Genomic DNA, 15608 nt, shown 5'->3' with positions numbered 1-15608 from the left:
GAAGGGCGCTGATGTGGTCGTTCCACCAGTGAACGGAAGGTCTTGTGTTTATGCCACGTCTACGAGACATACTGGCGTCACACGCCTGGGTCACTCTTTTCATCAGGTCTTTGGTCTTCTCTTCTGCGCAGCCCGCGATAATCTGGTCACTATTGAGAGCTACTAACAATGCCCTTGGGTCAAGAGTTTTTACCTTCCAACCAATGGTGTTAAGTTGCTTTTTAGGTCTTCTCGGGCTCTGGGCGTTTAATATTTCCCAGAGAATCGCGTTGTGGTCGCTGGCTGTGTAGGTATTCATCACCTTCCAGTTGATATTACCTCTGGTGAGGCTGCCACTGACGAAAGTGAGATCTACAATAGAACTTGTGTCTCCTTTGGTGTAGGTTGGTGTGTCACCATTGTTGAGCAGTACTACATCTAATGTAGAAAAGGCTTCTAGTAATTCCTTTCCTCGCGCGTTTGTATTCTTGCTACCCCAGTCTACTGCCCAGACGTTGAAGTCCCCAGCTATTGCCACTGGGTGGTAATGCTTCGCGTCCTCGGTCAGTCGATCCAGAAATGCGGTGAATTCGACAGTAGAGAGGCTAGGTGGTGCGTAACAGCTATAGAAGCGGATGCCCTCTACTGATACTGCTACAAAGCCGGCATTGCTGTTGTCGACTGCATTTTGGAAAGGAAGCTTGCCACATGACCAGATGACAGCTTTGGATGTGCTGTCAGATTCCCAGGGTTGGGTACTCAGGTGTTTATATGGCTCTGCTATCAATACCAAGTCAAGCTCTAGTTCTCGCACGGATTGCATGAGCAGGTCATGCGCTGCCTCACAATGGTTGAGGTTGAGCTGCAGTATCCTCATGCTTGTTTGTTCGTCAACTTCTGGAGTGCATCCTGAAATAACGGGCACTTATGGGTACCGGCATGGTGGGCAACATTCTCTGCATTTTCAATCTCAGCACATAATGCACATTTGGCGGGATTTTTACAATCAGCAATCTTGTGCCCTTCTTGTCCGCACCTGATGCAAAGCTTCGACCGGTCCACCTTGCTTTTGCACTGGGATCCATGATGTCCGAAATGCCAGCATTTAAAGCATTGAATAGGTCTCTTCGTTGTCCTTATTCGGCAATTAACCCAACCAATCCGGATTTTGCTACTTCCATCCAGTAGTTTCTGTGCTGTTGCTGCTGGTAGAATTACTGTGGCAATTTGAGTACCTCTATAGGCCTTACGGATCTTGATTGCCTCTAGTGGTATCTCACAGCCATCTCCAGCTTCCTCCTGTAGGGCACCCTGGATGTGATCCTGTGGTCCTTTGCAGATTACTTTTGCGTCTTCTTTCAGAATGTCTGCAATGGTCTTTCTCAATGTTTGTCCTTTGTCGGTGCTCTTCCTCGAAAGAGTTATCAGCATATCTCCAGCATTGGTCTTATGGATCTTCTCTACCGTACTGCGGACCTGGTCATCAGGGACATCCTGTTTTATTCGACGCAGGATCTCGGCGTACTTTGCTTTCTCTGTCAGCCGAATGATGAGGGCATCCGGTCTGATCCATTTCCGCGGTTTCTTTCGCTTGGGTTCAGGTCGGGGCTCCTTTGACGTCTGTTTTGAGAGCATCTCTTTCTTCTGTCGCTTTAGCTCTTGCTTGGACTGAACTTTTTGCCAGACTGACGCTTTTTCCTGTTCGTCGCTTCGCCCTGCCGCTCCTTGTGGAGGGCTTTTCTTCAAATCCTTTTTCTTCATGGCTTGGCTGATTGTTGGGTCAGGAGAAGGTCGATTTTTTCTCTTACCTGACTTATTGCTGGCTTCACTTTTGTCTTCCGCGACTGATTCACCGTCACCTTCAGCTCCGGTGTCCATTGCTTCGTCAGTCACGTCGATAGCCTGACAGTCTTTCTCCAGTGTAGCATGGGATATGCGCTGCAATGATGAGCGCCACTCCTCGTCCAGCTTCTCAAACCTTTGAAGGGCGTTAGTTACACCAGTCATCTTGGATTTAATCTCTTTGTGAATGTTGACCTTTGGTTGAACGAAATCATTCAACTCACTGATCAGCTTTTCAAGGCGTTTGAGCGCTTGCGAACGCTTCATTTCAGCGCTTGCGTCAATCGCTGCTTGTTGGGCATGTAGCCCGTTTCCACTTTTGTTTGTTTCCTTTGAATTACTCATACTTTTTAATTTACCAGCGCATCGTACGGAGTGGAGCGGGTTGCCATAACTAAGAACGGGTGTACCCTCGGAGATAGTACTCCTACCCCAGTTCCCTGAGGCCTAGCCGACACTTAGCCAGTCCCGGAATACACGGACGGACTAGACTCGCTCGGAGCGGTGAAGATTCCGATCTCTAACACTCACTGCGTACTTCCTGATCAAGGCCCGAAGTGGCTGGCTCCTGATCCACTGCTGCAACTTACACCTCGGTAGAGCAAGCTCACATCAGCCGTGGCCTGCATCGTCGGAAACTACGATACAGGTTACGGTCACTCCCAGTGGGTCACAGCAGAGAACGATCGTCTTGTTAGGTCAGTTAGTGCGACCAACCCATTAAAGGGGAGTTTTGTCCACAAGAGCGTATTTTGTTTGGTTATTTTGCTTGGCTCCTACCCGCTGTACCTCATCAACTAAGAGATTAAGTGTCATCCAAGGACAGCGAGCGTTCTCCCATCCGCTCGGGGAGACGCGCCCGGTAGCAGTATCTCTTCTGCCCCGAGTGTGTGTGTGTGTGTGTGTGTGTGTGTGTGTGTGTGCGTGTGTGTGTGTGTGTGCGTGCGCGCGCGCGTATGTAAACCTCTTATAACTTTTGAACGGCTCGACCGATCAGATCGAGATAGGTTGCGATCCAAAGAGTATCATTGCCATTAGATTTCGTAAAAATTTGAATCGATTCAATTCGCTAGATTTTGAGAAATCTCAAAAATGAAATTAAAAAGAAATGGTTTTTTGGAATAACCTAAACAGCTCTACCAATCAAGCCAAAAACTAATTCGCTCTTAAACTTGAAAAATAACGTTGATTGCCGCCAGTCTCGTCAAAATCGGTTGATTCTTTCATGAGATATCGAAACCGCAAAATTTCGAAAAACGTGTTTTTTATATAACTTTTAAATAACTCCGAAATTTTTTATCAGATCAATTTATATCATTGCAAATCTTTGATAGAGTTTAACAATTGATCTCGATCGCTGCCAACCGCGTGAAAATCGGTTGATACATCCAAAAGTTATCGTAGTTTGAAAATTCCAAAAATAGTATTGTATCTAAGTCTCATCAGACTATTGAGCTCGAAGAGCTCAAAACCATAGAATAGCTATATTAGAGCTCAATAGTCTGATGAAACTTAGATACAATACCATTCTATTTTTGAGATTTCTCAAAGTCTAGCCAACCGAATCGATTTAAATTTTTATGAAATTTAATGGCAATGATATTCTTTGGATCGCAACCGAGCCGTTCAAAAGTTATAAGAGGTTTACACACACACACACACACATTCGGAGCTGAGAAGAAACTGCTACCGGACGCGTCTCCTCGAGCGGATGGGAGGATGCTCGCTGTCCTTGGATGACACTTAATCTCTTAGTTGATGAGGTACAGTGAGTAGGAGCCAAGCAAAATAACCAAACAAAATAAGCTCCCGTAGACAAAATTCCCCTGTAATGGGTTGGTCACACTAACTGACCTAGCAAGACGATCGTTCTCTGCTGTGACCCACTGGGAGTGACCGGAACCTGTATCGTAGTTTCCGACGATGCAGGCTTCGGCTGATGTGAGCTTGCTCTGCCGAGGTGTAAGTTGCAGCAGTGGATCAGGAGCCAGCCACTTCGGGCCTTGATCAGGAAGTACGCAGTGAGTGTTAGAGATCGGAATCTTCACCGCTCTAAGCGAGTCTAGTCTGTCCGTGTATTCCGGGACTGGCTAAGTGTCGGCTAGGCCTCAGGGAACTGGGGTAGGAGTACTATCTCCGAGGGTACACCCGTTCCTAGTTATGGTAACCCGCTCCACTCCGTACGATGCGCTGGTAAATCAAAAAGTATGAGTAATTCACAGGAAACAAACAAGAGTGAAAACGGGCCTCATGCCCAGCAAGACGCACTGCTACTTAGTGCAAAGATGAAGAGGACAGATGCTCTGGTACATCTGGAGAAGCTAGTCAGTGGACTGCAGGACTTTCTCCAAACCAAGCAAAATGTCCACAAGGAGATCAAGTCGACGTTGACGAACATCTGCAGTGCCCTGAGAAGGTTCAAGAAACTGGACAAAGAGTGGCAGGACATCCAACAGCAACACGGTAATGTCGTGATGAAGACGAGTGCGACAGCGGTTTCACCTGTAAAAGCCGACACGTTTGTTGAAGAGATGGACACAGGTGGCGAGGGTGACGTCGAGTCAGTTGTCGAAGACGGAGAGGAAACTGGAACTGATATCAGGCCTGGGAAAGGAAGGAGCGAAATTCCCCAGACTCAATGACCAGCCGTACTAAGAAGAAGAAGGACCTTAAACCAATTCCTCCGAAAAACGCGTTAACACAGAACGGCGGAAAAAAGGAGGTGAATTGAAAAAAGGAGAATGAGTGGCAAAAAGTCCAGTCAAGGAAGTCCAAGAGAGAGCATGCAAAAGAAAAGCTCCAGAAGCAACCGCCGAAGGAACCCAGGCCAGAGCCTAAGCGGAAAAAACCGCGCAAACAGATCAGGCCGGACGCACTGATCATCCGCCCAGCAGAGACGGCAAAGTATGCTGAGATACTGAAGCGAATAAAGCAGGACGTCCCTGACGAACAGGTCCGTACTACAGTGGATAAGATCCAAAGAACTAGGACCAGGAGCTTGCTGATCACGCTTTCGAGGAAGAGCACTGACCGAGGCCAAGCCTTACAGAAGACCATCGCGGGCATCCTCCAAGAAGACGCGAAGGTAATCTGCAAAGGACCACAGGAAGACGTCGAAATCCGAGATCTTGACGATACCACAACCAAGGAGGATATTCAGGCCGCCTTGCAAACGGTAATCGGAAAAACCTGCGAGATACCACTAGGGACAAATGAGATTCGTAAGGCCTACAGAGGTACTCAGACAGCTGTTGTGACACTAGCAGCAGCTGCAGCGCGGAAGATATTGGCAGTAAGCGGTAAAGTCCGGATCGGCTGGGCCAACTGCCGAATCAGAGATACGAGGAGACCAATCCAATGTTTCAAGTGCTGGCACTTTGGACACCATGGATCCCAGTGCAAGAGCAATGTGGATCGGTCTAAGCTATGTATTAGGTGCAGACAAGAGGGACACAAGATTGCTGAATGCAAAAACCCAGCGAAATGTGTATTATACGCGGACTAAAGTGCGGAGAACGCGGCCCATCATGCCGGCGCATCCAGGTGCCCAGTATTTAAAGAGGCACTCCAGAAGATAACAAACAAACAGACATGAAGATATTGCAGCTAAACCTAAACCATTGAGAAGCTGCACATGATCTGCTTATGCAAACAGCAAGAGAACTAGAGTTAGACTTAGTAATGATAGCAGAACCATACAGACACCTGAATACCCAGCCTTGGGAATCTGACAGCACCGCCAAGGCTGTCATCTAGTCCTGTGGTAAGCATCCCTTCCAGAGTATAGTTAACAATGATAATGCCGGCTTTGTAGCAGCAACAGTTAACGGCAACCGTTTCTACAGCTGTCATGCACCACCTAGCTTATCCATTGTTGAATTCACTGAATTCTTGGACAAACTGACCGAGGACGCCAAGCAGCATTATCCAGTCGCGATTACCGGTGACTTCAACTCCTGGGCAGTAGACTGGGGCAGCAAGCAGACCAATGCGCGAGGAAAAGCACTACTAGAAGCTTTTACTACACTAGATGTAGTCCAGCTCAACAGTGGTGATACGCCAACCTATTCGCTCTGTGCGCGACTTCAGCGCCATGGCACGTTTAAACTACAGGGGGCTATTGTAATATATTTATTATGTATTGAATGGCTGTCAGAAATAATAATATCGAATGATAAATAAAAAAATGTTTTTTTAATTAAAGGAAATATTTATAATAAATATTTGTTAATGTAAAGTGTTCTTGTGCATTAAAAAGTGAAATGTAAGTATATTTAATACCGAAAAAGTAGCATAGAAGTTAGCACACATAAAGATAGGTTATATGTGCTAATTAAAATTAACATATTACAATTCAATAATAAAGCTGGGAAAAATTTTTAATCGATTAAATTTATCATTTTTATTTTTAGATTTGGATTTAAAATGGAAACCATAATAAAAACGGGATTTCAATCAATAACCCACGAAATTCAGTTCCAGCCACAGACATTGGTAAAAGGAAAAAAGCTGGTTCTTGCTGAACATGTCCGAGAGGTAGAAGAGTTTCGCAAGAATAACGAAAGCTATTTAACTTGACTTTCAAGCTAGTTAACTTGACACTCTTGATCAACTCTCAAATGAGTTACTGTCGGCGGATCTTCAGTAATCATTTCTTGCAATTCATTAACTTCAGGCTCAGGATTGAGTGCTGAAGATGCATTTTTGTTCTGCCGGCGGTCCATTAAGCGCTTAAATCTGAAAAATTTATTACACAAAAGTTCATATTATTTGATTGCTGATAATCAAAAATTTTAATAGCGACAGTATTTATTTATAAAATAATATCTAAAATTTATAGTAATACTCTTCTTTTTAGTTTTTAAATTATGTTAATTTCAATATATTATTACTCACCTATTCGTGACCATTAACTCATTAACTTTTTGAGATTTATAAACTGTAGGAAATTTAGTAGGAATGTAACTGGGACTCGATTCTATGTCAGACTTTTGGCCTCCAATAAAATGATCACTACAAATATAATCATGTGCCTTTGGAGTCTACAATGAGCCATCAATACTGCAAGGAAAATTGAAAATTTTTAATATTTAATATTTAAAATTTATGATCATTGGTATGGATAATCTTTTAGTTTAATATAATAAGTAGCAAAGAGTAAATGAATCTTAAATAATAAATGAAAAGTTTATAATAAAAAAATTCAATCTTATTTTTTAATATATAATTAATAATTATTAATTATGCTAAATTTATAAATGTTTAAAAAAATTTTTTTTTTTAATTAATAATAATATTTCCTAGCATTTTCTAAACTTACTATTTTTTTAAGTTTTACTCCTTTCAAGATTTTTATCATTACCGATAGTAAGTTTATGATTCTACTTACTTTTGTCTCCTCAGCGGCTATCCATTTTTTCCTTTGATTTATTTTCCAACTTGCTGTTGGAAATTTATAAAAATGACAAGCACTTTTTCTACCTGTATTCTTACAACTAACAACACAACAACTTTTGTGACTCATTTTATATTATGTTATTTAAATAAATTTTAAATAAACATTCACTTGTATATTTAGCTAACTCGAAACATAAAAACAGCCCCCTGTAGTATCGGATATAGCCACGGGTAGCGCTGACGGTAAATCAGTTTCTCCCCACCATGGCTTCGCACTGAGCGAATACTAAAGGAGAAGCAAGCTCTATTGTAGATCTCACTTCCGTCAGCAGCAGCCTCATCAGTGGGAAATACGACTGGAAGGTGATGGATATCTACACAGCCAGCGACCACAAGGCAATTCTCTGGGAAATATCACATGACCGGAATACAAGAAGACCAACCAAGTCACTCAATACCATTGGATGGAAAGTGAAGTCTTTTGACACAAACACATTGGTAATAGCCCTGAATAGTGAACCGATTACTACTGGATCCGCAGAAGAAATGACCAAGGACCTGATGAAAAGAGTTGTCCAGGCCTGTGACGCAAGTATGGTCCGGAAACACAGCATAAGCCAACGCCCGGCAGTACACTGGTGGAACGACCACATCAGCGTTCTTCGGAAAGAGTGTCATCAGAAGAGAAGAATATCTCAGCGTGGCTACCGACGACCTAACTCTGTGGAGCTGGTCGCAGAGTACAAAAAAGCCCGTCGATCCCTGAACAAAGCCATCAAAGATAGCAAAAGAAAATGCTGGAAGGAGCTCATCAACGAGGTGGACAGAGATCTGTGGGGTAGACCGTACAAGGTGGTCAAGACTCACCTAAAAGCCAAACAAATGCCGGCAGAAGAATGTACTAGAATACCTTCTTAAGATCGTAGCAAGCTACTTTGAAAACAGGGTCCTGAAGTATGACACGAAGAACGGTCCGAGGGAGTATGATATTACTGGAGGTGTACCACAAGGTTCAGTTCTAGGCCCGCTCCTGTGGAATATTATGTATGACGGTCTATTAAGACTAACTCTGCCAAGAAATGTCAAACTCGTAGCATATGCAGATGGCGTAGCCGTAGTGATCGTTGCCAAACACCTTGACGAGATAAACCATATGTTCGATCTCACTTTTGAGCGCGTTAACCGGTGGATGGACGCAGTGAACCTGCAACTGGCGCAACACAAGACTGAGGCAGTGCTTATTACCAGCAGAAAAGTGGTAGAGACCATTAAGCTGAAAGTCGGCGAACAAGAAATCACATCACAACCTTATATCCGATATTTGGGAGTGATGCTTGATGCCCAACTCAACTTCAAGCAGCAAGTGGAATATATCAGTGCCAAAGCGTCAGTAGTGAGGGCTAGTCTCGCACGACTGATGCCGAACGTCGGAGGCCCAAAGCAGAGCAGGAGGCTATTATTGTCATCAGTAGTCACATCGGTGCTCACTTACGGAATATCCATTTGGGTCGACGCACTAAAGACGCAAGAATCATGGAGAAAGGCTGGACCAGTATATCGACTGAGTGCCCTACGAGTAGCTAGCGCCTTCCGCATAATATCAGAGGAAGCACTGTGTGTTATTTCCGGTACTCTGCCTCTCAGAGTCCTAGCTGAGGAAAGACGGAACCTATATCAACGAAAAAGTTCAACCACACTGAGCCCTGAAGAACTTAGAAGGGAAGAACGGAAACACAGCATCGCAAGATAGCAACAGGAATGGAATGCTGCAGAGAAAGGTCGGTGGACGTACCGTCTCATACCTTGGATTGATGCGTGGTTCAACCGGAGTCAAGGTGAGATCAACTATTATTTAACGCGGATGTTATTAGGATACGTATGTTACCGGAAGTATCTTCACCGCTTTAAGCACGATGATACCCCAGAGTGCCCATCCTGTCCAGGGGTCAATGAAGATGCGGAGCATGTTTTCTTTGTGTGTCCACGTTTCAACCAACAGCGCGATGAGTTAGAGAACATTCTGAAAAAGAGAACCCAACCAGAATCAATAGTAGAAGCAATGTTGTCGTCAGAAGCTGCCTGGAACGCCACAAGCACTTTTGCTACAAAAGTGCTTACAGAGTTGCGATCCATTGAGAGGAAAAGAGCGAAAGACAGAATCTAAAAGGAAGAAATAACATCTTAGCCACCAGAAGGAAGAGCGGCAGCTAATTCCTCCCCCCGCGAAGAAATGCCTTACAGCGGTACCATGGGGGATCAGAGAATAGAAGAGAAAGGGTTTTAGGGTTTAGTGGGTAGAGGCGTCAGCGTCGAGTTTTAGTATGATGCTGCGTCGAGTCGCCATATATCCAGGCCAAGCAGCTATGCCTAGAATCCGTAAAAAGGATTTCCCCCCCCCCTAAGGAAAAAAAAAAAAAAACACACATACCATCGTAAATATAGACAAATTTCGAAATTTAGTCTTTTTTAAATGGCTGTAACTAGTCTTTTTGTAGAGATAATCATACTTTGTCTTAGAGTTTTGTAAAAAGCTCAAAGACTCTATTTTAAGAATATGAAATGGTTTTTTTTGTAAAAAATTGCGTAAATTATATGTAAATCCAATTTAAAACAAAAAAGAATTTTTCTTATGTTAATTAAATGGGAAACTAAAATAAAAATAGCGACCCCTTAGAGTTGAGCTATAGGGCTTATGTTCGGTGAGGATTTTTTTTATATCAAATAGAAACATTTGAGAGGGTAAGTGTCAAAAAAAAATTCAAAATATTATATATATATATATATATATATTAGGGTGAGCCTAAAAACTAACCTATCAAATTTATGGGTTAAAATGAATCTACATATCGAAAAAAAAATTTCCCTGCAAGGCAGGATTTTTAGCTTAATTTTGAAAGGTGTCGGTGAGCATTCGAAGTTTCCCATTTAAATAACACGTAAAAAAATCTTATTTCATTAAAAAATAATATAATTTTTGAACCGCTTGAGATTAAAATTTTTTGACTGCTGGATAAAAAATTAATGGCTCATCTATTAATAGAGATTTGAACACTGGAAACCAGGGTTGAGTGGGCCAGTAGGGAACAATTAATATTCCTTCCGCTTTATCCAATATGATCTTTTGGAGAACTCTGGTAAGGATTGAGAAGGGTGGAAAAGTGTAAAATAATAGATTTCCCCAGTATACGGTGAACGCGTCTACGCACCAGACATCTGGGTCTTTCTTCCAAGAACAGAATTTTGTTACTTTCGCGTTGATCCGAGTGGCAAAAAGATCGATCTCAGGTTTTTGCCATCTACTGACAATTTTTGAGAAGAATTTTTCGCCTAGTTCCCACTCTATGTCAATATTCGTTTTTCTTGACTCTCGGTCGGCATCCTTATTTTTCTTTGACGGGATATACGACGCAAAGACAAAAAATTCCTCTTTCTTCGCACCATTGCCATATATTTCTCGAGAGTCTATTAAGATCAGGATACTGTACGCCCCCCATGCGATTGCCGTGGTGTTATCGATTCTTAATAAAATTTCACAATTTTTTGATTCTCGAGCAAAACTCTTCAAGGCTAGAAAGGCAGCAATTAACTCCAGGTGGTTAATGTGCAAAGATCTTTCTGCGCCTGTCCAAAACCCCTGAGTATTTTCTCCATTACAATGTGCCCCCCAACCTATCAGTGATGCACCCGAAAAAATTTCTTTGGTAAATCGAAAAAGTCTAATAGGACAATTAGCTTCTGGTAATTTATTTACCCACCAGGTTAACTCTCTTTTAGAGATATTATTTATTGGCATCGGTTCATCAAAATTTTGATCACTCAAAATCAAGGCCTTTAATTTTTCTCTTTCCAAGATTTTTGTGTACATCATACCATATGGAACACCCGGGCATGCCGCGATTAAAGCACCGATGAGAGCGGCCATTTCTCGAATCTGACAGATATTTTTGGCTAAGAACTCTCGTAGTACTGAATTATTTTGATTTTCTTTTCTGAAGTTAACGATAACGACATGTCAGTTGAGTTTATTATAAACCCTAAGTACTTACAAGAATGTTCAGGCTTATTTGAACTTTTTTCCTTATTAATAATGAAACCTAACTTGCTAAGGAGCCTTCTGGTATCCTGAGTAATTTCTAGGCAGCTTTGGAAAGAATTTCCAATGCATAAGATGTCGTCTAAGTAAGCTGTTGATATTTTACCTCTCTGTCATAGCCAATTAAGGACCGGTTTTAATATTTTCGTAAAAACATGGGGAGCTGTACAGAGCCCAAAAGGAATGCATGTGAATTCATACAGACAGCCTTTGAAAATAAATCGTAAAAATTTTCTACTCGAGGGTCTCACCGGTATTAAAAAATAGGCATCTTTAAGATCTAAAGTGCATAAAAAATAATTTTTAAAAATTAATTTTATTGCTGACCTCAGGTCTTTGAGTTTAAAGTGCGAAATGTTAATAAATTGACTTAAAGTTTTTAGGTTTAAAATAAACCTTTTAGATCCATTTGGTTTAGGAACTAGGAAAAAAGGGGATAAAAATTGGCCCTCTACTGGCTCACAAGCAACAATAGCACCCATTGCTATTAATTTATCAATTTCAATCTGAATTGACATTTTTTCTGAGACAGAAAAATTTATTTCCCTGGTCCAGCTTAATGCCTGAGGAGGTTGAATAGCAAAAGATATTTCATAACCTTCAACACAACTTAAAATAAATTTGTCGGTAGTTATTTTTTCCCATTCATGGAGAAAATTACTAAGACGACCTGCTATTGTTCTTACCTCTATTTCTTCCTGTCTTGATAAGTTGTTCGGTTGGTCTTGGTCTGGTTGGATGTATTGCTGTATGCTGATCTGCTGCTCTGGAGATTCGACTTGGAGAACTTCTGGTGTGAAGTTCTTGGGCCCACATACGAATTCCCCTGATTTGCACGTAGGCTCTTCGAGTTTAAAGATCGCGAGGTGACAGGCTTTTGGTTTGTTTTTGTAAATTTATTGAATAGAGTAGTCGTGGACGTAGGAGGAGTGTTCTTCATTTCCTTCCCGATCTTCTCGATAGACTTAACCGCCTTGATTTTTTCTGTCAATTTTTCGCCATAAAGAAACACACCTGGCTTCGTTTTTTGAAGCAGTTCTTTCATTGGCTTTGAAAGAACCTGCGAGATAAACGATTTTCTGGCGGATGATATTTGAAAATGTAATTGAGCAAGCAATTTTCCTGTGTCTGCGAGTCTTTCTAAGAGTACAAGACGATCTACTGGCTCTTCGTCGTCTTTTAAGATCAGGGAAATAGAATCTCCTACAGCCGACATTGCAGAACCTACTAAGTTTTGTTCTGCTGTAAAAAGCTTATCTCTTTTTACTCCAGATTCATTTAATGTGACCAGTACTTCTTCGTTTAGCTCTGGAGCTTCTAAATTAATATTCCCTTTACGAGAATATTTGTCTAGTACTGACTCTTTGCTTTCTTTTGGAAGACCTTCGGATAGCCAGGTAGGCCATCTAGCTACTAGACTCGGATGCAAATCCAGATCTTTTTTATTCCCTGCAGTTGGGTCCGCATCTAGAACTGTTTCAACGTCTTCATCTAAAACTTTCTCTTTGCTGAGATCAGTCTCAGCTGATGACGTTAATGTCGGGTCTGATGGAGCCTCCGTCTCGACAGCCTCTTCCGGGGAATCAGTTTCTGTATTAGTAACTTGTTCAGATTCTTTTGCCGATTCAGCAGTATCGGTTTTCTCATGGTTATTTGGAGGTATGTTTTCTTTAGATGTTGAGGTTGTCTGACCACCACCTGAAACATTTCACGATGGTTATCAATGGCACTAGAATTTATTGCCTCCTTCGTGCGAAAATTACTAGCCCAGAAAAGCACATCAGTGTTTTATACCTGTTGAAAAAACACTGATGCCCACGAACAAATGTTCACATATACTTGTGTAAGTGTCCATGTATATATATGTATGCATATACATTCTTGCTGAACACATGCACATACTTGTATACATAAAAAGAAAACAATTTACTTGTAATAAGCCTGTGTATGATCACATAAACTTACCAGTTTTTTCAAAATGTTTTTGTGTTGTCTTAATGAAATCTCCAAGCACGCGTTCTAACCTGAAAATTCTTTTCTCGATGATTTCGTTGTCATCTCGTTCTCTGCTGCGCTTTTTACTCTTTCCCATATTGATGGAAATATTAAAAAATTAAGGACAATGTTTTTTAATAAGATTCTTTAATTTGTTACGCAAGATAAAATTATAATTTATTAAAAAAAAAAAAATTTCTCTGAATGTGCTTGGCTAGCACAAAAAACGTAATGGAGAATGTATACACCAGAGTGCGCGGAAGGCTTACCCGCGGCAAGTTTGAATTTTACTCTGAACTTTGTGGCTTGAACTAGTGGAAGTAGCGGTACTACAATGTAATCTCGAAGAACGAGACTCGAAATAGAATTTGTGTGAAAGCGTGGTTGAAAGCTCCTTGTCCGATAAGCGCTCCAGCTCAAGACTTAGATTTCTTGAAAAAGTTAATTGATTATGAAAAAATTTCAAATGCTACTGTATCATCATTTTTGCGTTATTTATAGTATCTGACAGAAAAATTTGCTGCTATGTTATTTTTCAACTCTAGCATAAGTTTAGAAGTTAAAAAATAAATGATAAACGCGGTCAAAAAGGAAGAGAACAAAATTTGTGATAAAATCACTGATATCTTTGAAACAAATCGTGTCAAGTTGATTCTTAGATAATTTTATTCTTTTTTCATCAATTTTATTCTCTTCCTTTTTGATCGCGTTTACCATTTTTTTTTTAACTTCTAAACTAATACTAGACTCGAAAAATGACATAGCAGCAAGTTTTTCTGTCAGATACCATTAATATCGGAAAAATGTTGATCCAGTAGCATTCGAAATTTTTAACTTCCTGCTAAGAAAATCAATGATTTTCAGAAAATCGGGAAGTTATTGGTTTTACCCCTTTTGCAAAAATCAAGATTTCAACAGAATACGGAGTGTATTTTTGAGCTCGAAGAGCTTAAAAAAAACGGCCATGTATGAACGGAATCAGCGGGAAGTTGCAGGGATGGCCTTTAAGGTCAACCGTTTTCCTAATTTTTTTTGTAGTTTTTTTGCGATTTCTCAAAATCTACTGGTCTGAATCGTTTTAAAGTATATTTAAAATCTAAGTTCAGTCAAACTCTTTCGAATGGCACCAACCGCGATCAAATCGGTCAAGCCGTTCAAAAGTTATGAGAGGTTCACATACATCCACACACACACACACACACACACACTCACACACACACACACACACACACACACACACACACACACACACACACACACACACACACACACACACACACAAGAATGGTCCAAAAGAGTATGATATTACCGGAGGTGTACCCCAGGGTTCCGTTCTGGGTCCACTTCTGTGGAATGTCATGTATGATGGCCTGCTGAGACTGACTCTTCCAAAAAGTGTCAAGCTTGTTGCATATGCAGATGATGTAGCTGTCGTAATCGTTGCTAAACACCTAGATGAGATAAACCACATGTTCGGTATCACCTTTTAGAAAGTTAACCGGTGGACGGACTCAATGAATCTACAACTGGCTAAACAGAAGACTGAGGCTGTGCTTATTACCAGCAGAAAAGTGATAGAGACCATAAAGCTGAAAGTCGGAGAGCAAGAAATCACATCACAACCATATATCCGATATCTGGGAGTGATGCTTGATGCCCGACTCAACTTTAAGCAGCAAATCGAACACGTGAGTGCAAAAGCATCAGCAGTGGTAGCTAGCTTAGAAAGACTGATGCCAAACGTCGGAGGCCCAAAGCAGAGCAGAAGACTACTGCTATCATCTGTAGTCACATCAATACTCACTTACGGAATATCTATCTGGGCGAACGCACTAGAGAAGCAAGAATCATGGAGAAAGGCTGGACCAGTCTACCGTCTGAGTGCCTTAAGAGTAGCAATCGCCTTCCGCACAATATCTATGGAAGCAGTGTGTGTCATTTCCGGAACTTTGCCTCTCAGAGTCTTAGCTGAGGAAAGACGGATCCTTTACCAACGAAAGAAGTCAACCACACTAAGCGCTGAGGAGCTTAGAACAGAAGAACAGCAGAAGAGCATAAGTCGATGGCAACTACAGTGGGATGCCACAGTAAAGGGTAGGTGGACGCATCATATATCAAGGATCAACGTTTGGCTAAACCGGAGTCACGGTGAGGTCAACTATTATCTTACGCAGATGTTATCAGGACACGGCTGTTTCCGGGCGTATCTCCACCGCTTTAAGCATGATAATTTCCCAGAGTGCCCGTCCTGCCCAAGAGTCAATGAAGATGCAGAGCACGTCTTCTTTGAGTGCCCACGTTT

At 41.6% G+C, this 15608-nt stretch overlaps 2 protein-coding genes and 2 long non-coding RNA genes across 6 annotated transcripts in view; 2 read left to right on the top strand and 2 right to left on the bottom strand.

Annotated features, from left to right (window-relative positions):
* Positions 1–15608, top strand: part of LOC123260157 (solute carrier family 35 member F5) — a 38578-nt gene that overhangs the window by 16512 nt on the left and 6458 nt on the right. The gene's annotated exons all lie outside the window — the stretch shown is intronic.
* On the top strand, positions 5977–6321 carry LOC123260176. Its single transcript, XR_006508408.1, has 2 exons — positions 5977–6085; positions 6234–6321. It is a non-coding gene; the product is annotated as an uncharacterized LOC123260176 (long non-coding RNA).
* On the bottom strand, positions 6417–7370 carry LOC123260177. 2 transcript variants are annotated; one of them, XR_006508409.1, is made up of 3 exons: positions 7211–7370; positions 6718–6882; positions 6417–6558 (listed from the first exon to the last, which is right to left on the bottom strand). It is a non-coding gene; the product is annotated as an uncharacterized LOC123260177 (long non-coding RNA). The 2 variants fall into 2 exon arrangements; XR_006508410.1 differs by lacking the exon at positions 7211–7370 and adding an exon at positions 7142–7200.
* On the bottom strand, positions 11734–13449 carry LOC123260162. Its single transcript, XM_044721149.1, has 2 exons — positions 13277–13449; positions 11734–13009 (listed from the first exon to the last, which is right to left on the bottom strand). Exons 1-2 carry the CDS (start codon positions 13401–13403, stop codon positions 12000–12002), a joined length of 1137 nt encoding a protein of 378 aa, XP_044577084.1. The 5' UTR covers positions 13404–13449; the 3' UTR covers positions 11734–11999.

The sequence above is a fragment of the Cotesia glomerata genome, linkage group LG2 (assembly GCF_020080835.1).
Source record: "Cotesia glomerata isolate CgM1 linkage group LG2, MPM_Cglom_v2.3, whole genome shotgun sequence".
In the NCBI taxonomy this organism is placed as follows: domain Eukaryota; kingdom Metazoa; phylum Arthropoda; class Insecta; order Hymenoptera; family Braconidae; genus Cotesia; species Cotesia glomerata.
The sequence above is the reverse complement of the archived record's forward strand: the minus strand, read 5'-3'. Positions and strand labels throughout refer to the sequence as shown.

Bases quoted from the DNA above. Each gene is read 5' to 3' on its own strand.
- LOC123260162 (XM_044721149.1), bottom strand. From the start codon at position 13,403: ATGGGAAAGAGTAAAAAGCGCAGCAGAGAACGAGATGACAACGAAATC. The intron at 13,010-13,276 runs GTAAGTTTATGT...GAAATGTTTCAG, and splicing joins AAAACATTTTGAAAAAACTG to GTGGTGGTCAGACAACCTCA.